Source organism: Dipodomys ordii, unplaced genomic scaffold (assembly GCF_000151885.1).
Source record: "Dipodomys ordii isolate 6190 unplaced genomic scaffold, Dord_2.0 Scaffold2, whole genome shotgun sequence".
Classification (NCBI taxonomy): Eukaryota; Metazoa; Chordata; class Mammalia; order Rodentia; family Heteromyidae; genus Dipodomys; species Dipodomys ordii.
Window position 1 is genome coordinate 6938229 of NW_012267218.1, and position 23976 is coordinate 6962204.

General features: G+C 41.4%; 2 protein-coding genes across 2 annotated transcripts in view; one reads left to right on the forward strand and one right to left on the reverse strand.

Annotated features, from left to right (window-relative positions):
* The window catches only part of Gskip (GSK3B interacting protein), a 19921-nt gene extending 14171 nt beyond the window's left edge, over nucleotides 1-5750 (reverse strand). The window contains exon 1 of the mRNA XM_013017891.1: nucleotides 5654-5750. The gene's annotated coding sequence lies outside the window, so the exon portion shown is untranslated. The remainder of the gene's footprint in view (nucleotides 1-5653) is intronic.
* Nucleotides 5751-6288: 538 nt separating this feature from the next.
* The window catches only part of Atg2b (autophagy related 2B), a 72181-nt gene continuing 54493 nt past the window's right edge, over nucleotides 6289-23976 (forward strand). Inside the window, exons 1-6 of the mRNA XM_013016522.1 lie at nucleotides 6289-6450; nucleotides 12655-12817; nucleotides 15991-16143; nucleotides 17141-17243; nucleotides 19749-19911; nucleotides 21455-21634. Coding sequence (XP_012871976.1) covers nucleotides 6289-6450; nucleotides 12655-12817; nucleotides 15991-16143; nucleotides 17141-17243; nucleotides 19749-19911; nucleotides 21455-21634 — 924 coding nt within the window. The remainder of the gene's footprint in view (nucleotides 6451-12654; nucleotides 12818-15990; nucleotides 16144-17140; nucleotides 17244-19748; nucleotides 19912-21454; nucleotides 21635-23976) is intronic.

Sequence of the window (23976 nt, forward strand, 5' to 3'; positions counted from 1 at the left end):
TTTTTTCTTTTTTCTTATGTGGTGCTGAGGAATCGAACCCAGGGCCTCAGGCATGCAAGGCAAGCGCTCTACCACTGAGCCATCTTCCCAGCCCCACATTCTAATATTTTTAAGGTAAGATGGAAATGTATTGTTTGCAATAAAAAGTTAATGGAAATCTATGGTGTATTGGAAAGTACACGGTGTAGAAAGTAGAGCATGTAACTTGCATAAGAAAAACATGTTTCTTATAGAAGTTAGGCTATTAGGATGAAGTAACCAGGAACATCCAATTCAAATAAAATTAAAGATTTGAATTTGCAAATAAATATTACATTACAAATAAATATTTAGGCCTGAAGGTGTGGCTCGGTGGTAAGAGTGCTTGCTTAGTAAGTGCTAGGAACTGAGTTCAAATCCTACTACCACAAAACAAAAATCATTCTAAGCCTAGGTATGGTGGTGCTTGCTTGTAATTTAACTACTCATGAGACACAGCAGGAAAAATCATGAATTCAAAGCCCGCTAGGTAAAGTTAGTAAGATCCTATTTCAAAAACAAAATAGGAAAGTCCAACAACTATTTGAAAATAAAGATGAGTAAAGTTAATTATAATTAGAAGCTATGATTATAACTCAGAAGTTAGGCAAAGTTAGAATGTGATTTAACCTTTTCTTTTTTTTTTTTTTGTCGGTCGTGGGGCTTGAACTCTGGGGCTGGGCATTGTCCCTTAGCTCTTCATCTCAGGGTGAGCGCTCTACCCCTTGAGCTACAGCGCCACTTCTGGTTTTCTGGTGGTTTATTGGAGATAGGAGTCTCAAGCTCTCTCCTGCCCGGGCTGGCTTTGAATCGCGATCCTCAGATCTCAGTCTCCTGAGTAGCTAGGATTACAGGCGTGAGCCACCAGCGCCTGGCTTAACCTTAATTTTCTACAACTCAGCATTTGCATGTTTTTCAATAGCTGAGAATATATTCATCTGAAAATAGAAATATTCAATCAGAAGCACTTGCAAAAATAGCAATTTTTCCATTATGCCGATTTACACATTTACTTTGCCTCCCCTTTCAGCAAGGACACACGTTACCAAAAAACCACAAACTGATATAACAGAATTTTAGGGTTTTTCTGTTAAGGAGAAAGCTTAGGGTAAAGAGACACACTGAGCTAATGTGAGAAGTTTTAAGATCTATAAATAAGTGGCAACACTATAATCCTATAAACTTTTTCTTCAAAACCAGATACTGTAAATAGATCCTAAGAAAAAGACAAACACTGAATGCTTAAAAATATGCAGGAATTATTGTTTCTTATTACAATGCAACCCTCTAGGAAATAAGGACTCTTAGCACTATATTTAAACTGCATTCTAACCAACATAAAGCAAATCAATAAAGAGATAAAAATCAGAAAACCTCACTGCTTCCCTCTCAACTTCACATGCTTCTCTACCACAGGCTAATATTCTGTTGCCAGAGCCTTCAAAAATTGGAATTCTATACAATTGCCATCAGTTATTCTGGTACATTGCATCACCTCGTATAATGTTTCCAAAAATGACTCCTTAAAACATCATACATAAATTATTCAGGATCCAGCTTTTTCTCCATCTGTTGGCATAACTTTTTGGCTGTGTTAGCATTTTTTCCCCCAGTCATGGGGGCTGTGAACTCAGGGCTTGGGCACTGTCCCTGAGCTTTTGCTTAACTTGAGCCACAGCGCCACTGCTTTTTTTTTTCTGTGTATGTGGTACTGAGGAATCGAACTCAGGGCTTCATGCATGCTAGGCAAGCATTGTACCACTAAACCATATTCTCAGCCGTGTGTGTGTGTGTGTGTGTTGGAGGATACATGAAATAGGTTATCAAGATAGTAATTATTAATCTCTTATTCTCCTCTTAACTAACTCAACTTTATCTTGTTCTATCACAAAATAATGGCATTTGAAGAGGTGGAGAAATGCAGAGGTAAGCTCTATCTTTCAGGACACAATAAGGAGAGTTGTGGTAATATATCTGGTTTGAGCAGAAAGATTTCCAGAGTAGTAGAGATGGCAAATACTCTGACTTTTCAGCTGACATTTTAATAACTAGCTGAGGGCTGGAATGCAGAACATTAGTCATTTTTATTTGTGCCATATACCACCATCTGGAGAATCCTCTCAACATGTACAAGTACCCAGTATGGTGTGGTAAGTAAGCTGTCAAATTGATTAGAGTTAGAATTCTGGCTTCATCCATTACCCTGCAACTCAGGGAAAATGTTTTAGACTCTGTCAGTTAAGACATTTTTTTCTAAAGTGAACCTTAAAGTGATGCTGACAGGACTAGGTGAGTGAACATATAGAAAGTGCTGAGAATGGTGTTGAGTGCCTGGTACTTTCAAGAAATAGCTGTAGTGGCACACCCTTGTAATCCCAGCACTCAGGAGGTGCAGACAGAAAGATTGTGAATTTGGAACTGGTAGCTCACACCTATAATCCTAGCTATTCAGTAGGCTGAGATCTGAGAATTAAGGTTCAAAGCCAGTCTGGGCAGGAAAGTCCATGACTCTTTATTTCCAATTATCCACCAGAAAAACTAGAGTGGTGCTGTGGCTCAAAGTGATGAGTGCTATCCTTGATTAAAACAGCTCAGGAACAGCACCCAGCTGTTCAAGTGTCACAGCCCATCTCCCTCCCCCCCCCCAAAAAAAGTGTGATTTTGAGGTCAATCTGGGCTATATAGCAAGACCCTGTCTTAAAAAAAAAAAATTCTGCTGGGGTTGGGTACATAGTTCAATGATGCCTATAGTCTGATGCCTATTACTGTACAAAAATAAAAGACAATACACCTTAAGGTCTTTTAAAGAAGAGGGCAGCCCCCAAACTTAAGGCATTTGACTCCAAGTTATATTCTTTACATTATGTAAAGAATGTAAAGGTTGTGGTTGCTACTGCTGGCTGGTAGGGAGCCTGTACTCCAATGATTTTTATTGATGAATTCAAGTTAACATGGATTTCTTTGATTGAGTCTATGGTATACATCTTATAACCTGTCATTTCAAATCCTTCTATATAACTCTTAAATAGCTGATAATATTTAGTTTGGTAACAGTTTTCAGCTTCCTCAGTTAATGCTAGGTATTAGCACTGTGTTTTAGGAACACTGTCTTAACATTTATGCTGAATTCCTCCTAAGACGTATAAAGTGTAAAAGGCAACACATAACACTTTGCTGGAATGTGCTTGATATCGAAAAATCTTCTATTTTTATTCTCCTTTCTGATATTTGAAATTGCAGGCTCCCTATGAACAGCCTGAGTAAAATACTATACAGCGAAGGAAAGGTTTTGATACAACAGTCACTGAAATAAGTTCAAGTCTCACCCATTTGTTGAAAAGCCAGTTTTAAACCTCCCAAGCTCTAGTTCACTTCCAGATGAGAGTCCAACTTTGACTTTTCACACCACTTTGTTTATACTCCTTTTATGACAAGTATTATAATTATTACTTAGCAATCTGTCTTATTATCCTCAAAATATATGTAGACCCCAGCTTCCTCTAACCATCTTCACATTCTGGTTTAAATCACGTTCCACTGCAGTGTGGGTTACTAAAATATCCTTCTAACGGGTCTTGCTGTATTCACCTTTAGTCTCCCGAACCCTATACCAGACTATTTTAATTGTATTTTTTTTTTTTTTTGCCTTTTCTTTTTGTACTGGGGATTGAACCCAGGACACTACACTTGCTAGGCAAGCGCTTTGCCACTGAGCTACATCCCAGCCCAGCCAGGCTATTTTTAACACTGTAGTTGCATATGATTCTGAGAAAACATAAGCTAGCTTATTCTCTAGTAAAGCTCAAACTCCTATAATTCCCGAATGACCTGCTCTCTGACCTCAGCTTCTACTCTTTCCTTCTCTCCCTTCCATTGTTTCTGGAACTCACAAACACACTCCCACGACAGTCTACACTGGCTTTCCAGTCTTGCCTGGAAACCAGTTCTTTGGGCATGCATGTGCTTTACTTTCTCTAAGCCTTCGTTAATGTGTCATCTTATTAAATAAGTCTTCTTTTTAGCACACTATATGTTAAAAAAAAGTAACTACTGAGTCTTCTATCTGAATTCCCCTTATATTGCTTTATTTTTCCTTTAGGAATTTTCACAACAATGGCATGCTGCTTGACTACTTAGTTTCTCCCTTCAACAAAATGTAAGCTCCAAGAAGGCAGGGGCTTAGTCTGTTTACTGCTCTGCATCTACAATAGTCCCTGACATATAGTAGGCAATTAGTAAACCTTTACTAGATAAGTGAATGGCTTTCTACTTTAGAACATAAACTCTTTAAAGGTTCTGCTTTTTAAATTTTTAGCCTTACATTTGAGCCAGGGCCACCGACCTATATGCTAGACAAGCACACTACCCCTGAGATACATCCCCAAACAAACCCGATACTGAGGCTTACTGAACTCAGGGCCTGGGCGCTGTCCCTCGGCTTTTTATTTATTTTTATTATAGCGCTGGGGGCTGGGAAGGTGGCTCAGTGGTAGAGTGCTTGCCTTGCACGCATGAGGCCCTGGGTTCGATTCCTCAGCACCACATAAGCAGAAAAAAAAGCCAGAGGTGGCGCTGTGGCTCAAGTGGTAGAGTGCTAGCCTTGAGCTGAAGAGCTGAGGGACAGTGCCCAGGCCCAGAGTTCAGGGCCCACGACCGGACCCCCCCACCCCCACCGCAAAAAAAAAAAAAAATAGCGCTCTACTACTAGAGCCAAAGCTCCAACCCTGGCTTTTTCTGGGGTGCTTAAATTGGTCTCGCGGACTTTCCTGTCTATGCGGGCTTCGAACTGCTATCCTCAGATCTCAGTCTCCAGAATAGCTACGATTAGAGGCGTGGGCTACGGGTGGCTTAGCTTACACGGGTCATCTTAATGTTCTATCCTTAATTAAACAGCCTTATGTTTCAAGACTACTTAGGTCCGTGCCCTAACTCACATCATGTAATCTTCCTAGAAACCCTCGGACACAAGGTATTATTAATCCGCTCCACTGGACGGAGGAGGCAACAAGCTCCCGGAGGGCAGTGGCAGGTTCAAGGTGGCTCAGGGTCAGGCATCAGGACTCTGAACCCACAACAGCACCCAGGCCTTCCAGGGTTTGCCTAACTTAGTCGGCTCCACCTCTGCCTCCTAAAAGACAACGACAGAGTCGTGCAATCCCTAGGCGAGCAAAGATAGTTCACTGAGGTTCCCGCGGGCTCGGGATGCATTGAGGACTCAGTTTTGCCCGCCAATGCCCCGAAACCCCAAGTTTTCTAGCGGACGGTGTAACTAACACACCCAGGAGCAACGAGAGGCGCGCTGCAAACAGAAACCACGGAGGAACGGTGGCGGAGAGGAAGCTTCGGAAACAATGCCAGCCCGGGCGGGAGCCGGCAACCTGCCGGCCAAGGGCGCCGGCCTCCGGACCCCGGCGCGGGGCGGGATGCCCAGGGGGGTCCGGTCCTCGCGGTGCGGGGGGGGGGCGCCCGCGGCATCAGTTCCCGGCAGGCCGGGGTCGGAGAGACCGGAACGGCCCAGGCCGGACACGCCTCCGGACTCCTCTCACCCCGGACCAATCGGCCCGTCGTTCCTCACCGCACGTCCGCAGCGCGGCGTCGGCATCCCGCCCGTCTACCCACAGTCCCGGCCGCTCACCCGCGCGCCCACCGGGCGTCCAATTCCTCGTCCTCCTCCCGAGGCGACTGGAGCCGGACCCGCGGCGCCGCCTCCTCGCCCGCCCGCGTCCCGCCTCCTCGCCGTCGGAAGTGGTCCGGCCCGGACCCTTTTCCCCGCCTCCTCGGCTCCCCAGTGTGGCGTCACTTCCGCTCGCGCCGGCCTTGAGCGCGGAGTCTGCGCCTCGCGAACGCGCCGGCAGCGTCCAAGGGTCGGGAGCGCGCCTTGTGGATGACAACAAATTTGTCGCGCGGCGGCGTCCCCCTCGGATCCCCGGCCGTCTCCCCACGCGCTCTCCCGCTCCTTCTCTCTGGGCCCTCCGGAGGCCTCCGGGTCCGAGGCGACGGGCACTCCTCAGCGCCGGGTCCCCGCCAGGCCTAGCGCGAGCGTCTTCTGAGGGGCCGCGGCGCCGAGCCGCGATGCAGGGGCCGTCCCGGGCTTAGACCCCCGCCGCGGCCTGGGGACGCCGGCCCGGCCCGGAGGCGCCGCCGCGGCCTGGAGGCGCCGCCGCGGCCTGGGAGCCGGACCCTCGGCCCCGAGTTCGAGCCGCCGCCGCCGCCACCGCCGCCGCCGCCCGCAGTGCTCAGCCCCAGCCCGCCCCGCCGCCAGCCCTCACGATGCCGTGGCCGTTTTCTGAGTCTATCAAGAAGAGGGCCTGTCGGTACCTCCTGCAGAGGTACCTGGGCCACTTCCTGCAGGAGAAGCTGAGCTTGGAGCAGCTCAGCCTGGACCTGTATCAGGGCACCGGCTCCCTGTCCCAGGTCCCCTTGGACAAATGGGTAAGAGCTTGCCCGCAGCCACCGGGGCGGGATTGCTCATTCCTTAGGGCTATCCGAGCGAACGCCATCCAAGATTGCTGACGTTCAGTCCCTCCTGGGGAATGGTTCGGACCCAAGTGTGGCAGGGCTCAGGGACGTGTGTTAGGAGTGTTATTTAGTCTGTGGCTAGCAACAGATGTAATGGGATGAGGGGAGGGGGCGATCAGTCCTGCCCCCCTGGGATGCAGGGGGCCGCGGAGGTTGCGTGACAAGCAAACCTGATTTCACTGGATGGCATTTCTTCAAAGACTGAAGATGAAGAGAGAATGTCAGTCGGATTGCCCCAATCTCCAGTTAGTTGTTTTGGTTTGTCCTAGTGCACGCTCTGTTTGCCTGATCTGCCTGGATCCAGCGTGGCGCATCTTCCAGAAGAAAAGTTAGATGAAGGGTGCCTCTGCCTGTTTGCCTGCTTTGCTTTGCTTGATGATAGGTTTCCAGGCCAGTTGGTGTTCCCAGCCTGGGCATGGTTGTGTGGTTCTAGGTAGTAGTGCTGTGTAGTTTTGCCTACATGTGACATCGTAAAAGCAGGTGTTGCAAAAGCTCTGACACTGCGACTTTCACACTTTTTTTTTTGCGGGGGTGGGGATGGGCTAAAGGCTGCCTTTCTACTCGTCATCCAGAGGCTATGGCTTGAATGGCTGCCCCTGTGGGTTCAATGCCTAATATTTTTAAAGTCTGTTCTGCCTGCGATTTGACAAGTATCCAGTCCTGCTCCCCTTCACCGTAAAGTTTAAATTATGGTAACACAACCTTATGACTCATTAATTTGTGTTACAGGGTTGAGTAAAGGTATAGTTTTATCAGTAGATGACTTAAAATAGAGAGTAACAAAGTAGTTTAAGAGCCTAGGGGCCTGGGATCGGTGGCTCAGGCCTGTAATCCTAGCTACTCAGGAGGCTGAGATCTAGGATCGCAGTTCAAAGCCAGCCCGGACAGAAAAGTCCTTGAGACTCTTATCTCCAATTAACCACCAGAAAACCGGAAGTGGTGCTGTGGCTCAAGTGGTATAGTGCTTGCCCTGAGCTCAAGAGCTCAGGGACAGTGCCCAGGTCTAGAGTTCAAGTCCCATGACCGACCCTCCCCCCCCCAAAAAAAAGCATTAAGGGTATGTGTGTGTGTTCCCGTGTGCTCCTGTGTGTTTGTGTACATGTTCCTAAGTGCCAGTACTGGAGCTCGAACTTAAGAACTTGGTGCTACTGAGTTTTTCTGAATCTCTAGGCTGACACTACCACTTGAGCCACAGTTCTACTTGAGGCTTTTTGGTGCTTAGAGATAAGAGCCTCATAATCTTTTTCTGCCTGGGCTGTCCTTGAATCCTCATCCTTAGAGCTCAGCTTCCTGAGTAGCAAAGATTGCAGGCACAAGCCACCAGTTTGAGCACTAGTTTGAGAACCATTAAGTCTTTCTGGCATAGTCTAGACTGCCACAATTAGCCAAGTGATAGTGGGCATGCTATTCACCTAAATTCAATACACATCCATGAACTAGACTCTCCATTGAAGCTATTGAATTAGGTTATTACCAGAAGATAGAGATTCTGGTGGATATATTTGAATTCAACAATCCATGATTGTATGTTCTTGATACAGTTATGAATAAGAATATTTTGAAGGAGGAAGATTGGACATTTATTAGATGTCTTTTATAGGATTAGTGACTTTTTGTGACATCATATTAATCCTAACAGGTGAACATTATTTCTATTTTAAAAATGGAGTTAAATTATTTGCCTACAGTCACATAGCAAATGTTATAGTGAGATTCAAATCTATCTAATTCCTAAGCCCATCATCTTAGTACATCAGATAGTTTAAGGCAAAGAAGGAGGCAATGTTTATTGAGCATCTACTTATGTCAGGCATCATTCTAGGCTTTTCGTTTGTGTAGTGTTATTTAATCCAGAAAATCAGAAATGGTTATATGCCAATTTTATAGTTTGAGTTCAAGATGGTTGGCAAAATTATTGATTGATTAATTGACAGTCCTAAGGCTTGAACTCAGGGCCTGGGCTCTGTGTGAGCCTCTGTGCTCAAGGCCAGAGCTCTACCACTTGAGCCACAGTGCCACTTCCAGCCTTTTCTGTTTATGTGGTATGGAGGAATCAAACCCAGGGCTTCTTGCATGCTAGGCAAGCACTCTACCACTAAGCCATATTCCCAGTGCAAAATAATTCATGATTAGGCTTAATTTAAGTATTGTTTTATTCTCCTTGAAGGTAAGAGTTGTATCAATGAAAATAATGATTTTAGGCTGGGAAGTTGGCTCAGTGGTAGAGCGCTTGCCTTGCATGCCTGAGGCCCTGGGTTCGATTCCTCAGCACCATATAAGCAAAAAGAAAAAAAAAGCCGGAAGTGGTGCTGTGGCTCAAGTGGTAGAGTGCTAGCCTTGAGCTGAAGAGCTGAGGGACAGCACTCAGGCCCAGAGTTCAGGCCCCACAACCGGACCAAAAAAAAAAAAAAAGAAAATAATGATTTCAAATCCCCCAGTAAGCACTGTTTACCGTTTCTGATTTACTTATTTTAGTGTGTTGTGTTGATGACTAAGATAAATGTTGATGTGATTCTTAGGTATATATAGTAGAAGTTCTGGTTCCAAATTCAATTACTTTTTTTTTTTAAACAAAGAAAAACCTCTTGTTTCTATTTTCTAGCAAATCCAATTAATTTTAATAACTTTTCGGGATGGAAAAAAAAGATACCTCCCAAGATTTATAGATCCTAACAGAAGGAATGTATCATAGATTACACTACTGCTTATGTTTCAGTTTTTACCTGTCAACTATGCAAATGAATTTATTGAAATTGACATCTCTGTTTTCCCACATTTCAGTTTTTGATAATTACTTGGATAGGAATGTGTTTTTATATACTTAATTTATAAAAATTAAACTTAAAATTTAGTTTTTGAACTCTCTTGAGAAGTTTTACATTGGTTGGGATTGTGTTTAATGTTTTCAGACCTTTGCATTCTGTGTAGATAATGACATGAAAAAATAGACTTTGTTTTTGAGGCTCAGCTGGCCTGGAACAGGTAATCATCTGGTCTCGGCCTCCTGAGTTCTGAGATTGCAGGTGTACACCAACATGATTGGCTGTGTTTTCAACAACAACAAAAAAATCATGGAACAATGGAAACATTTTCAAGTATAGGTTTTAAAAATATTTTCCCTGTAGTATAAGTATCTTTCATAAAACAGTTATTCTCTTACTCATTATTAAAATGTTACTCTTATTTGAAAAGATAGATTAGGTATGCTCTTTTTTTACTAGCCATGTGTCATCACAGGAATGGCTGGCATATTTAAAACTACTGTGTATAAAAAGAAACTACCTGTTTCTGTGTGTCAGCGGCTGTAATCCTTAGTGACCAAGGAAGCTGAGATCTGAGGATAGAGGTTCAAAGCCAGCCCAGGCAGGAAAGTCTGTAATACTTTTTTGGTAAGCACCAAAAAAGTCAGAGATGGGAGTTGTGGCTCAAGTGGTAGAGCACTAACCTTGAGCAAAAAAACTCAGGGATAGCCAGGCACTGGCTCATGCCTGAAATCCTAGCACTCAGGAGGCTGAGATCTGACACTCAAGTGGTAGAACACTGACCTTGAGCAAAAAAGTTCAGGGATAGCCAGGCTGATGGCTCATGCCTGTGATCCTAGCTACTCAGGAGGATGAGATCTGAGGATCATGGTTGGAAGCCAAACGGAGCAGCAAAATCCATAAGACTCTAATCTCCACTAGCCCCAGAAAAAAAAAAAAAAAGCTCAGGGACAGTGCCCAGGCCCTGAGTTCAAGACCTAGGATCAGCTAGGCAAGCACTCTACCACTAAGCCACATGTCCAGCCGGGATTCAATATATTCATTGAGCACTTAGCACCTGCCACTGTGAGGGGCTGGAGTAGCAATAGGGAACTTAGACACTTTTCTCATAGGAACTTACTGTGTCCAGGAAGATAGACATTAGTGATTTATTCTCCTAAAGCTTTTTAATTTCACTTAAAATTTTGTTTTGATTGCAACTTAAACTTTATACATGAATATGTAATAAAACTTTATTCAGTTAGTGGATCATAGAGTAGCAAATGCTACAATGGAGACTAGAATGTTGCTTTTTCCTTTTCTGTCTATATACATGAAAATTGAGATAATTGTAAATGAAAGGAAAGGACTGAAGAATCTACTACAGGACATGTATTTGCTGAGTAGTTCGGGTGGCTCCACTTTTGGTTCTAGAATTATTGAATCACATGGATATACTTCAATGGAATAATAACTTAAATGTTGCCTGAGTAGAAAATGAGATGAGTTTGGCCAAGTAGGTTGAGAATGTTGTCCTACTACTCATATATCATAGAAGACCTTGGAATTTCACAGAGTAAACTTCAAGTACTTTGTAACACTACAATATTCAGGGGATTTTGCCAAGTGCATTTATGACTATGTATAAGTATAACCTATTTGGACATCTTGTACTCAGGGAAATTATAGCTTTGTGGGCCTAAATATAAATTCTTGAACTGTTGACTCTTCAAAATTACTTTGTTAACATTTACCAAAATATTGTATGTTTTCTTTTTTTTTTTTTGTCTTAAGATTCTGAATTCAGAGCTTCTGCTTACTAGGCAGGCTCTTTACTGCTTAGCTAATAAGGCTTCTATCCATTTTTGTGCTGATTGGCTATTTATTTCCCAAACTTAGACCTTATACTCTTCACTCAGCTTTTCCCATCATGGCTGGCAGTCTTCTGCTTGAATCATGCCTCAGTTTCGTGTGCGTGCGCATGTGTGTGCGTGCATATGCACATGCACCTACATATTTTCCTGGTTAATTGGAGATAAGAGTCTGGAGGATTTATGTAGACTTGCTTTGAACCTGAACCACAATTATCAGATCTTTGCCTCCTGAGTAGTTAGGATTATAGATGTGAGCCACTGGTGTCTGGATTGTGCTAGATAGGTTTGAGATAGTATTTGTTGCTTCTAGGACATGTGCCTATACCACAACTGCCTATTTTAGGTTTTCTATTGTTAGTGAGATGACAGACACTCAACACCATGTCTGGCTGGTTTTCACTATGGTGGAGGCTTGTGGATTTTTCTGCCTGGGCTTCGCCTGGAATCATGATCCTCCCAATCTTAGCTTCCTGTGTACTTGGTATGCACCACTGGTGCCTGACTGTGTCTGTTCTTTAAATATTACAGCCAGGAAATGGTGGTTCATGTGTGGAATCCTAGCTACGGGAGGCTGAGATCTGAAGATCTTAGTTTAAAGCCAGTCTGGGTAGAAAAGCCCCCAATTAACTACCAGAAAACCATGAGTAGAACTGTGACTCAAAGTGGTACAGCTCTAGCCTTGAGTGAAAAAGCTCAGGGACAGCACTCAGGCTTGGAGTTTAAGTGTACAATAGGCAAAAATAAATAAGTAAATAAATGCTTATTTAATGTTACAGTACAACTTTACAAACCAGTCTGTTTATAAGTTTACAATAGCCATAAAACTGGGACAAAAAGGGGCTGGGAAGGTGGCTCAGTGGTAGAGCGCTTGCCTTGCATGAGTGAGGCCCTGGGTTTGATTCCTCAGCACCACGTAAGCAGAAAAAAAAAAGGCAGAAGTGGTGCTGTGGCTCAAGTGGTAGAGTGCTAGCCTTGAGCTGAAGAGCTAAGGGACAGCGCCCAGGCCCAGAGTTCAGGCCCACAAGTGGACCTCCCCACCCCCCCAAAAAAAAAACTGGGACAAAAAGTTTGGGCCTGATGTGAAAGAGAATTTTGTTAAATTCTGTTTCTTAGTTGATTATCTAATGTTGATTGATTGTCATATTGCAAAGATTTAGTCATTGCCTTTGTATACTTTAAAACACTTTGATATATTTTTATTCGTTTGATGAAGCTAGTAAATATTCATTGCATAAAATTCAAACAGCAAAGAAGTATATTCAATATGAAGTAATAGTCCTGAATCCTATCTCTTCTACTGGTAGCAATATAGTATGTGATCCTCAGATCTCAGCCTCCTGAGTAGCTAGGATTACAGGTATGAGCCACCAGCGCCTGGCTGTGTTTTTTTTTTTTTTTTGCCTTTGTTTACTATGTACTTGACACATGGGGATACAGTCATATCTTTGAAAAAGTTAACAGATTTCTGTAATTTGAAAATGAACTTTTTTTTTCCTCTTTAGTGTCTCAATGAAATTTTGGAGTCAGCAGATGCACCTTTAGAAGTCACGGAAGGATTCATTCAGTCAATTTCTCTGTCAGTTCCATGGGGCTCCTTACTACAGGATAATTGTGCACTTGAAGTAAAAGGGTTAGAAATGGTCTTTCGACCTAGACCTCGCCTAGGTATGTGTGTTAGATGTTTCTGCTTTAATTATTCTACTTTTATCTTTCAGCGATTGAGATAGTAACTTAATTTCAAAGATGTTAGTGCTTGATGTATTACTTTGTATTGTATTTGTGAGATTTTCAGATGATAAAATACTGGTACTTGGCTATATGTAGTATTTGTGTGATTTTAGCTTTAAAATAGTTTCCTCATTTAGTCTCAGGAACTTTAGTATACAGAGAATTTGACTTTGTATTTGAAATATTCCAAGTATTGTGCCCTAAAACAAGGAAGAGTACTTGAAGATTGATGGAGAAATGTTGAAAGGATACAGCAGTGGTCTGTTGGCCAAGTCTGGGACAATGGCAGTGTTAAATAAAAGGATAATAAGTGATTATCATACACTAAAATTTTAAAAGTTAAGTTCAAACTGATTAGAGATAAATAAGTATATAAGGTGTGCAGGAAGAAGGAAATACTCTTTACAGTAGTTATTTACTTATAAATGCAGAAAATTAAAAAGAATAGAATTGGTAAATAGAGAAAGTATATAGGTTTGCAACAATGAAAATAACAATTTTAACTGGGTGTCAGTGACTCACCTGTAATCTGAGCTACTCAGGAGGTTGAGATCTGAAGATTTGTGGTATGAATCCAGCCTGGGCATGAAAATTCATGAGACTTATCTCTAATTAACCACAAAAAGAAAAAGAAAAAGAAAAAAAAGCTGAAAAAAAGAGAGAGGCTGTGGTAGAGTGCTAGCCTTGAGCACAAAAGCTCAGGTACAGTGCTTAGGCCCTGAGTTCAAGCTCCAGTATAAGCACTCCACCCCAAAAAGTGTAAATTCATAGTTATACTTCTGTTTCTTGAAACTTAGAAGGTTAAATTATGCTTAATAGAGAGCTGGAGATGTGGCTCAGCCAGTGGTAGAGTGCTTGCCTAGCAAATTCAAGGCCCTGAGTTATAACCTTGGTACTGAGGGAAAAAAAGACATAAATTACAATTGGAAATACAGTGACCTGCATTTTGAAAGTTGGTTATGAATGTCTTCTTTAATAATCTGATATTTAATTTAGAGGGCAAGTCTGTCTTTTTTTTTGCCAGTCCTGGGTCTTGGCACTGGCACTGTCCCTGAGCTGCTTTTGCTCAAGTCTAGTACTCTACTACTTGAGCCACAGCACCACTTCCAGCTTTTTCTGTTTATGTGGTACTGGCGAATCGAGCCCAGGGTGTTATGCATGATAGGCAAGCACTCTACCACTAAGCCACATCTCCAGCCTGACAATTCTGTCTTTTAACCATGATGAATAGATACAACATTTTCCTTTGGAGAGTTAAACAAATACTTTTCCTTGAAAAATAGACCATTAAAAGGACTTTAAAATTTTCTTTTTTGGAAGGCAATAATTCTAGTAATCACTCAGCTTGTTTTGAATAATGTAAGGAAGTATGATGAAGTTTTCTCAGCAGAAAATATGGAAAGGATTGTTCATAGTTGATGTATTTCATCTTCCAAGAATGCTCTTCTATTTTGTCTACATTTAAATGATTTCCAAGCCTGGGTCATCTGCTACCTCTACCTTATTTCCTGTTCACCCCTGAGCTGGAAGAATTAACCTCTTCTCTTAGCTTTTATAATGTTTTCTGATGATACAAACGAGTCGCCTGTTAATTCTTAGTCGTATTCTATTTCTTCTCCTAGATGATCAGCTTTTTTTTTTTTTTTTGCCAGTCCTGGGGCTTGAACTCAGGGCCTGGGCACTGTCCCTGAGCTGCTTTTTGCTCAAGACTAGCACTCTACCATTTGAGCCACCGCATGACTTTCAGCTTTTTCTGTGTATGTGGTTCTGAGGAATCGAACACAGGGCCTCATGCATGCTAGGCAAGCGATCTACTACTGAGTCACATTCCCTGCCCTAGATGGTCAGGTTTTTTTTTTTTTTTTCCAGTCCTGGGTCTTGAACTCTGGGCCTGGGTGCTATCCCTGGGCTCTTCGCTCAAGTCGAGTGCTCTACCACTTGAGTCACAGCGCCACTTCCAATTTTCTGGTGGTTAATTGATGATAAGAGTCTCACTGACTTTCCTGCCTGGGCTGGCTTTGAACCGCTATCCTCAGATCTCAGACTCCTGAGTAGCTAGGATTATAGGCATGAGCCACTGGCGCCTGGCTTAGATGGTCAGCTTTTAAGGCAGAATTCTTAATTTATTTTTTATCCTCTACAGAAGAGTTAGCAAACTGGGGCCTGCAGGCGAAGTCAGACCTTGCATCTGTTTCTGTAAATAAAATGTTGTTTATTTGATATGATCTCTGTGGAGATTGGTAGTTGGGCTATAGAAAAAAAATATATATATATATTTTTTGGTCCGGTCGTGGGGCCTGAACTCTGGGCCTGGGCACTGTCCCTCAGCTCTTCAGTTCAAGGCTAGTGCTCCACCACTTGAGCCACAGCATCACTTCCGGATTTTTTTCTTTTTGCTTATGTGGTGCTGAGGAATTGAACCCAGGGCCTCATGCGTGCAAGGCAAGCGTTCTACCACTGGGCCACCTTCCCAGCCCCTAGAAAATATTTCTTGCAAATATCTAATGTATAATCTTTTACAGAAAAGCTTGTTGATTTCTGTTCTATAAAATTTAATGCCATGCCCATGTAAAAATACTTACTCTTAAGTCTGGCACCGGTGGCTGACACCTATAATCCTAGCTACTCAGGAGGCTGAGATCTGAGGATTGTGGCTTGAAGGCAGCCCAGGCAGGAAAGTCCTTGAGACTCTGATCCCCAATTAACCACCAGAAAACCATAAGTGGTGCTCTGGCTCAAGTGGTAGAGTTCTAGCCTTGAGCTGACGAGATCAGGAACAGCACTCAGGCCCAGAGCTCAAGCCCTACGACTGACAAAGCAAAAACAAAAACAAAATAACAGCAACAAAAACCAAACCTGTTCTTGTTGAAAGGATACCAGAATTAACATTTGATAAAAATAAAAACATGAAAAATAAGAGTACATGTTGTTGAACTTTTTCCTGTGGATTTTTTTTTCCTCAGTCAAAAAATGGTATGATCTGAAGAGTAATTTCTAGAATATGGTTTTCCTAGGTAATACCATAAAGTTAAAAGTTTACTTGAACTATTAAGAAATGGCATTTTTGTCATCTTGAGAAATAACTTTGGATTACTGTTTACTTTCTGTAGCCTCTGGTTCTGAGCCTATGTACTGGTCAAGTTTCATGACCAGCAGTATGCAGTTGGCAAAAGAATGTCTTAGCCAGAAACTAACAGATGAACAAGGAGAAGGATCCCAGCCTTTTGAAGGACTTGAAAAGTTTGCTGAAACCATTGAAACAGGTTTGGCATTATTGGGCAGTTTTAAAATTTCTGATTTTATTCAGCAATTTAGTACAGTTATTTAATAAACCTTGTATAAGGTAGTCTGTTGGAGGTTTTTTTTTAATTAAAAAGACTTATTGTTCTCATTTTAAAACTTTGGAATTGAGGGCTGGGAATGTGGCTTAGTTGTAGAATGCTTGCCTAGCAGGCATGAAGCCCTGGGTTCAATTTCTTAGTACCAAGCCAGATGTGGTGCTGTAGCTCAAGTGGTAGAGTGCTAGCCTTGAGCTGAAGAGCTGAGGGACAACCCAGATCCAGAGTTTAAGCCCCACAACTGACACCAAAAAAAAAAAAAGCCTGGCACCAGTGGCTCACTCCTGTAATAATCCTAGCTACTCAGGAGGCTGAGATTGATTGTGGTTCAAAGCCAGCCTGGGCAGGAAAGTTCATGAGACTGTTACCTCCAGTAAGTCATCAGAAAACCGGAGATGGTAATGTGGCTCAAGTGGTCGAGAGCTAGCCTTGAGACAAAGAGCTGAGGGACAGCACCCAGGCCCACAATTCAAGCCCCAGGACTGACAAATAAATAAAAATTAAAAACTTTGGAATTGATATTATTTTATATATTGTATTCAATTTAATTGCATGTTCATGTATTCTCAAGTTTCTCTGTTGAATTTATTGCTGTGGAACAACAGAATTAGAATTCAGCAGTGTTAGTAATTTTTCCCCAAGTGTCTGTTGAGATGAACTTGAGTAATGTTCTGAAAGGAACAAAATTTTTTTAAAAACTCAGAATTTGGTAATATTAAAGGAAAGAAATCCAATTCCTCTCGAGCTAATATTGATTTTTTTAACTAGAGGATTCTATTTCGGGCTGGGGATGTAGCTCAATTGGTAGAGTACTGCCTAGCATGAGGCCCCTGAGTTTGATCCCCAGCATCTAAAAAACAAAAACAATTTTTTATTTAGTATATGTATGGGTTGTTCATTGATGATTCTTTGTTTACTTTAGTACTAAGAAGAGTAAAAGTAACTTTTATAGACACTGTTTTGAGAATTGAACATGTGCCAGAAAATTCCAAAACTGGAACTGCACTTGAAATTCGAATAGAAAGGTAAGAATTTTTCTGTCTGAAATTAAATGAGTCTGTTTCAACTCTCATATTAGATTTCAGGATGCTTTTGGAGACCAGATATAATGATGATAAATTGTTGTATAATTTCAGGTAAAACATTTTCCAAGTTATGATTTAGGTTTATTTCTAAAAACTGAAAGTACTAGCTGTGTATAATTATATTTAATACATTTTGTTGAGTTCAAAGCAAGCAGTTATCTCAGTTAATACTAAATAAAAATATTTAAGGTACTGCTTTTAGAGTTTTCATGTAAGCATTGTAATATTTGTTGGTTCATTAATGGGAATTTTTTTTTTCTTTTGCCTGACATGTTACTTTATTGAAAAAGGGTAAGGGCACTGTTTCTTTTTTAAGGATACTGAGAGGATTAATCTAAGGTCGATATGTACAGTGGAGATGTGTTTAAAAAGATAGAAACACTTTTTTTTTTTAGCTTTCTTTCTTTCTTGTCAGTCATGGGGCTTGAACTCTGGGCCTGGGTGCTGTCCCTGTGCTCTTCAACTCAAGGTGAGTGTTCTACCACTTGAGCCACAATGCCACTTCCGGTTTTCTGGTGGTTAATTGTAGATAAGAGTCTCATGGACTTTTCTGCCTTGGCTGGGTTTGAACCATGATCCTCAAATCTCTGCTTCCTGAGTAGCTAGGATTACAGGCATGAGCTACCAGTGTCCAGCCTCACTTTCTATGTATGCTCATCACTTGGAACCTTCTAAATAGCTTTGAAAACAGTGATTCGTTTCCAGTCACACACTTGAATGTAGAGTTGAGGTAGTAACTGGTACCTGTGTTGATGATATATACTGCTAACTGAAATCTACAGGATTAGGCATAAACACTGAATTCATTGTATATGTAGATATTTGGGATCTTGACCAAGGTTGAAAAAGATATATTAGGCTTTCTTTCACAAAACACACCTATTAATAAAGTTATTGTTAACATAACTGCAGATAAACACACTAAAATTTTGAAGGTGAATTACCTTATTAAACATCTAACAGGGCTGGGAAGATGGCTCAGTGGTAGAGCGCTTGCCTTGCATGCCTGAGGCCCTGGGTTCGATTCCTCAGCATCACATAAACAAAAAGAAAAAAGCTGGAAGTGGCACTATGGCTCAAGTGGTAGAGTGCTAGCCTTGAGCTGAAGAGCTGAGAGACAGTGCCCAGGCCCAGAGTGCAAGCCCCACAACTGGACCCCCCCCCAAAAAAAAAAAACCTAACATCTAACATCTAAATATCTAACATCTCATGCCTTTAGAAACCATATTCTTGGGCTGGGAAGGTGGGTCAGTGGTAGAGCGCTTGCCTTGCATGCATGAGGCCCTGGGTTCGATTCCTCAGCACCACATAAGCAGAAAAAATTTTTAAAAAAAGCCGGAAGTGGCGCTGTGGCTCAAGTGGTAGAGTGCTAGCCTTGAGCTAAAGAGTTGAGGGACAGTGCCCAGGCCCAGAGTTCAGGCCCCACGACCGGACCCAAAAAAAGAAACCATATTCTTTACCTATTGTATCTGAGGATTAATCACACAGGAATTAAAGCAATGTATTTATTATCAGACTTGTGACAAATAGTGTCTCATTGTTGCCAAGAGATGTTGTTTTTTTTTGTTTTTGGTGTCAGTTGTGAGGCTTGAACTCTGAGCCTGGGCGCTGTCCGTGAGCTCTTCAGCTCAGGGCAAGCACTCTACCACTTGAGCCATAGCACCACTTTCAGTTTTCTTTTTTTTTGTCGGTCATGGGGCCTGAACTCTGGGCCTGGGCGCTGTCCCTCAGCTCTACAGCTGTAGACTAGTGCTCTACCACTTGAGCCTCAGCCCCACTTTCAGCTTTTTCTGCTCATGTGGTGCTGAGGAATCGAACCCAGGGCTTCATGCATACAAGGCAAGCACTGTACCACTGAGCCTCCTCAGTCCCCCACTTTCAGTTTTCTGGTGGTTTATTGGAGATAAGAGTCTCATGGACTTTCCTGCCTGGGCTGGCTTTAAACTGATTGTCAGATCTCAGCCTCCTTAGTAGCTAGGATTACAGGCGTGAGCCACTGGTGCCCAGTGATGTTTTGAGGCTGTGTGTGATGATATACATCACAGCACTTAGGAGATGAGAAGGAGGGTCATGAAGTTGAGGCCAGCCCAGGCTATATTTGATACTGTCTCAACAGGAAAAAAAAAAAGGAATGGAGAGGGAAGAGGAGAGAGGAGTGAAGAAAGTGGGAAAGGATGGATGTTTGAAAGGAAATGGAGTTGTTTTCCTTGAAGCTAACTTAGGAAGTTATTAATTTGCCCTCCAATTTATGAGCTTTATAAAACTGTTTTTCTCAGAATTGAAGTGTGGTCCTTGCTGCTGTCCTACATTATAGACATTATTATCATAGACATAGTCTAAGAGAGTAGTGACATCTGAAAAATGCTTTGAACTAAATTTGGTCCTTTTTTTTAATCATTGCAAATATGTTTTTATAGAGTTTTGTACAAATTCTTTTTGTTTCAGAACTGTCTACTGTGATGAAACTGCCGATGAAACCTCAGGAATTAATGTACATCAGCCGACAGCTTTTGCTCACAAGTTACTTCAGCTCTCTGGAGTCTCTCTCTTTTGGGATGAGTTTTCTGCATCAGCAAAATCTTCCCCAGTGTGTTCAACTGCACCAGTGGTAAGAAAAGAAAACATATGACCAAAACATGATACAAATTTTGGTACAGATTAAATGAGGGCTTTAAGCTGAGGCAAGAGGATCAGGGATTCCAGGTCAGCCTGAGCTATATAGTGAGATTGTCTAAAGGGGAAAAAACAAGGGTTATTAAATTTTGCTAGGTATATACTATGTTTCTCATCTAGTTGGGAATGATGATAATAATTATATATATATATATATTTTTTTTTACTGGTACTGGAGCTTGAACTCAAGGCCTTGATGTTTTTGCTCATGGCTAGCACTCTACCACATAACCTACCTGCTGGTTAATTGGAGGTAGAATCTCTTAGATTTGTCTCTGAACTTTGATCCTTAGATCTCAGCTTCCTGAGTAGCTAGGATTGCAGGTATGAGCTGAGCTACCTAGTGTCCTATGTATTCTATGTTTTTTTATGTATTACTTTGATAGAGAAACCTTGGGTACTATGTCTTGGGCCAAAATGATGTGTTAATATTTAATATTCTTTGACAATAAAAGGAAGAAATCAAGCAGTGTTAAAATTTACCTTACATAGCCAGGAGCTAAGGACTTATGCCTGTAATCTTTGCTACCCAAGAAGAGGCTGAGATAAGAGGATCATGGTTTAAAGCCTAGCCTAGACAGGAAAGTCTGTGAGAATCTTATCTGCAATTAACCACCTATCCTACTCCTTCCCCCTCACCCCCCAAAAAAAATGTAGCTATGGCTCAGGTGGTAGAGAGCTAGCCTGAAGCAAAACAGCTTGGGGATACTGGGCCCTAAGTTCAAGCCCTAAGATTGGGGGGGGGAGGGGAAATTACCTTATATACTGCAAATTTATCTTATATTCAGTAATATCTTATATTACTGAAAATATATCTTATGAATCAGACTTTAAAAATCTTTTTTGTGTGTTGGTCTTGGGTCTTGAACTCAAGGCTTGGGTGCTGTCCCTGAGCTTTTTTGTTCAAGGTTTATACTTTACCACTTTGAGCCACAGTGCTATTTCCTTTAAAAATCTTTATATAATTATTGAACTCTGTTGATTCCTCTTTATAAGTCAGGCATTCCATAAGTTGCCTTGTTATTATATAAGTCAAGTTTTCTTCTTCTTCTTCTTTTTTTTTGGAGTCAGAGTCTTACTTTGTAGCCCAGGCTAGCCTTGAGTGGAACATGCTGTGTAGCTCAGATTAACTTTGAACTTGTAATCCTTCTGCTTCAAATCTTACAAGTAATTGTGAATACAGGTGTGTGCCACTATATCTAGCTTAGCTTTCTTGATTGTACACTGACTGTTGGATTTTCTTATTGCTGTAGTTTGAGTAGATAATTGTACTTAAAAAAAAATCCCTTTCCATGATTTGCTTTTATTTCTATGATACTATGCTAACTTGGTACTATGTTTATTTTTCCCTTATTCCTATAAGGAACAATACAGTTTTGCATTTGCAGTTATTTTGTTCTTGACATTTGTATTTTGCATTCTGATTTATTCACACTAAAGACTTATAAAACATTTACTTTCTTTTTGTATTGGTGTAGGAAACTGAGCCCAAGCTGTCACCTAGCTGGAACCCCAAAATTGTTTATGAACCACACCCACAACTAACTAGAAATTTACCAGAGATAGCACACTCTGACCCAGTACAGATTGGAAGTTTAGTTGGCAGATTAGAGTTGAGTCTCACATGGAAACAGAATGAAGTACTTCCTGGAGCTAAGGTCAGTGTTTATTTTATTTTCTTTAGTAAAATTACAAGTGTTTAGTTTTTACAGTGACTCACAGCTTTATTACTCTACCTGTAAAGAAGGTATCTGCTGCTTTTGAAGTCAGTGCTTTATTCTCAGTTGGAGCTCGGGGTGTCTTAGGGTCACAAAATTCTAGTGAGGACAGATTTTATGAAGGGTTGCTTCCTCCACTCACTCTCCCTCCATTCCAACAACCTCAGATTTAAAAAAATGCTTCAAAAAAGTTAGGCACGCTTTCATTAGTTAGAATAACTAACAAATCATTACATAACATTATTAGCAATAATCATAAAGTTAAATTTAAGAGGAAAAGAAATTTGAAAGGCAGAACTATAGAAGATACTATTTAAAATCAAATATATAAGACATTTATATGTATTTTGGGTTTAGTGACTTTATAGTTGTGTAATACTTAAGAAAAGGGATTAACCCTTTCATGTGTCTCCTAGTTTTTGAAGACACTGGTTTCTTAGTGAACAAGCACTAAATACTAGTTTCTTTGTCAACAATATGGATGAGTCTGTTGGAATTCAGGGAGCTTGCATTCTAACAGTTAAAAAGGGATATGTCAGGTGTTACTTTCATACTTTGGGAACGAGCTATCTAATCTCTACAAAATGAGGTTTAAATTAAGAGTATTTGGGTTTAACACTTATCTGTTTATCCACGTAGCTGTAGATGTTTGCTTTGTGTAAGTTAGGCTTTGTGTAAGTTCTTTGGATAGATGCAGAGATGAATGGATTATAGTCTCTGTAGTGAAAAATACCTAAGAGACACAAGACATCCTATGTTCCCTTAGCAAGTCTTGTGTCTTTTAGGGTGCCCTAAGACTTGCTTTGGGACACAAGACTTGCTATGGGAACATAGGATATGGATTCACTAAAGACTTATGAATGTGCATGAAAAGATTTTCAGAGGATTGCCCCAAAAATCCTTCCTTAGGTTAGTACACTTGACTAGAGTTGAAAGAGGAAGGTAATGATTAATATAGTTCTATTACTGATTATTGTCCTACTGTTTCCTGTTCTGTACTGCCTGAAAGGATATGAAGTCCTATATTTGGACTTCAGCCTCTTTATGAGGTAACAGAAAGGGATTGTTAATGTACAGATAGATGTATGTGTGTGTGAACACCACAGGGACTCCTAGGTCATGACATCATCCTTGGGAAACCAGCACAGCTTTCTCTTTAGGGGATACATTTGCCATTGTTTTAGTCATAGCAATAACTTATAATTGTGTTTTGATTAAGTTTAGTCTTCAATATTTGTATGTTTTTGATTTTTCTGCAAACCCAAAGCTTTACATATTGTGTATTGATTTGTGAAAGTAATTTTTGTGTTACTCTTAGAGTTCCGAATATCAGGTGACAAATGAGCAGTAGGAAATTTTTCACAGTGGTATTGCATACTACTCAATATTTAATATTTAGAGATGCAGTAGCTTTATATAATGAGTATTTATATACATTTTATTTGCATTTAATGAAAGTAGACACTAAATGGTAAGAGTAATGTTATAGCATTGGATTTTAATAACTTTTTTTTTTCTTTTTTGTCGGTTGTGGGGCTTGAACTCTGGGTCTGGGCACTGTCCCTTAGCTCTTCAGTTCAAGACGAGTTCTCTACCATTTGAGCCAGAGCACCACTTATGGCTTTTTTCTGCTTATGTGGTGCTGAGGAATCAAACCCAGGGCCTTATACATGTGAGGCAATCACTCTGAGGCTGAGATCTGAGGCTTAGGGTTTAAAGCCAGCCCTGGCAGGAAAGTCTGTGTGACTCTTATCCCCAACTAACCACAAAATTCCAGAAGTTGGCTGTGGCTCAAGAAGTAGAGCACTAGCCCTGAGCAAAAGAGCTCATGGACAGTGCCATGTCCCAAGTTCAAGCCCTTAGTCCTTGCACCAAAAAAAAAAAAAAAAAAAAAAAGTTGTGAATAGCCGGGCACAAGTTGTTTATGCTTATAATCCTAGCTACTTGGGAGGCTGATGTTTTAAGGACCATAGTTTAAGGCCAGCTTAGGCATACATGTGAAACTCCTTCAAGAGGATCACAGTCTAAATGAAGAATGTAGGCAGAAAGTGATACCCTTATCTCAAAAGTAATAATGCGTAAGAGGACTGGAGGCATGATTCAGTAAGAAAGTATGAGCCTTAGAGTTCAAACCTAAGAACTGCCAAAAAGGATACAACAAAATACTATGAAAGATTTCACTTTTTTTTTTGGGTCCGGTCATGGGGCCTGAACTCTGGGCCTGGGCGCTGTCCCTCAGCTCTTCAGCTCAAGGCTAGCGCTCTACCACTTGAGCCACAGCG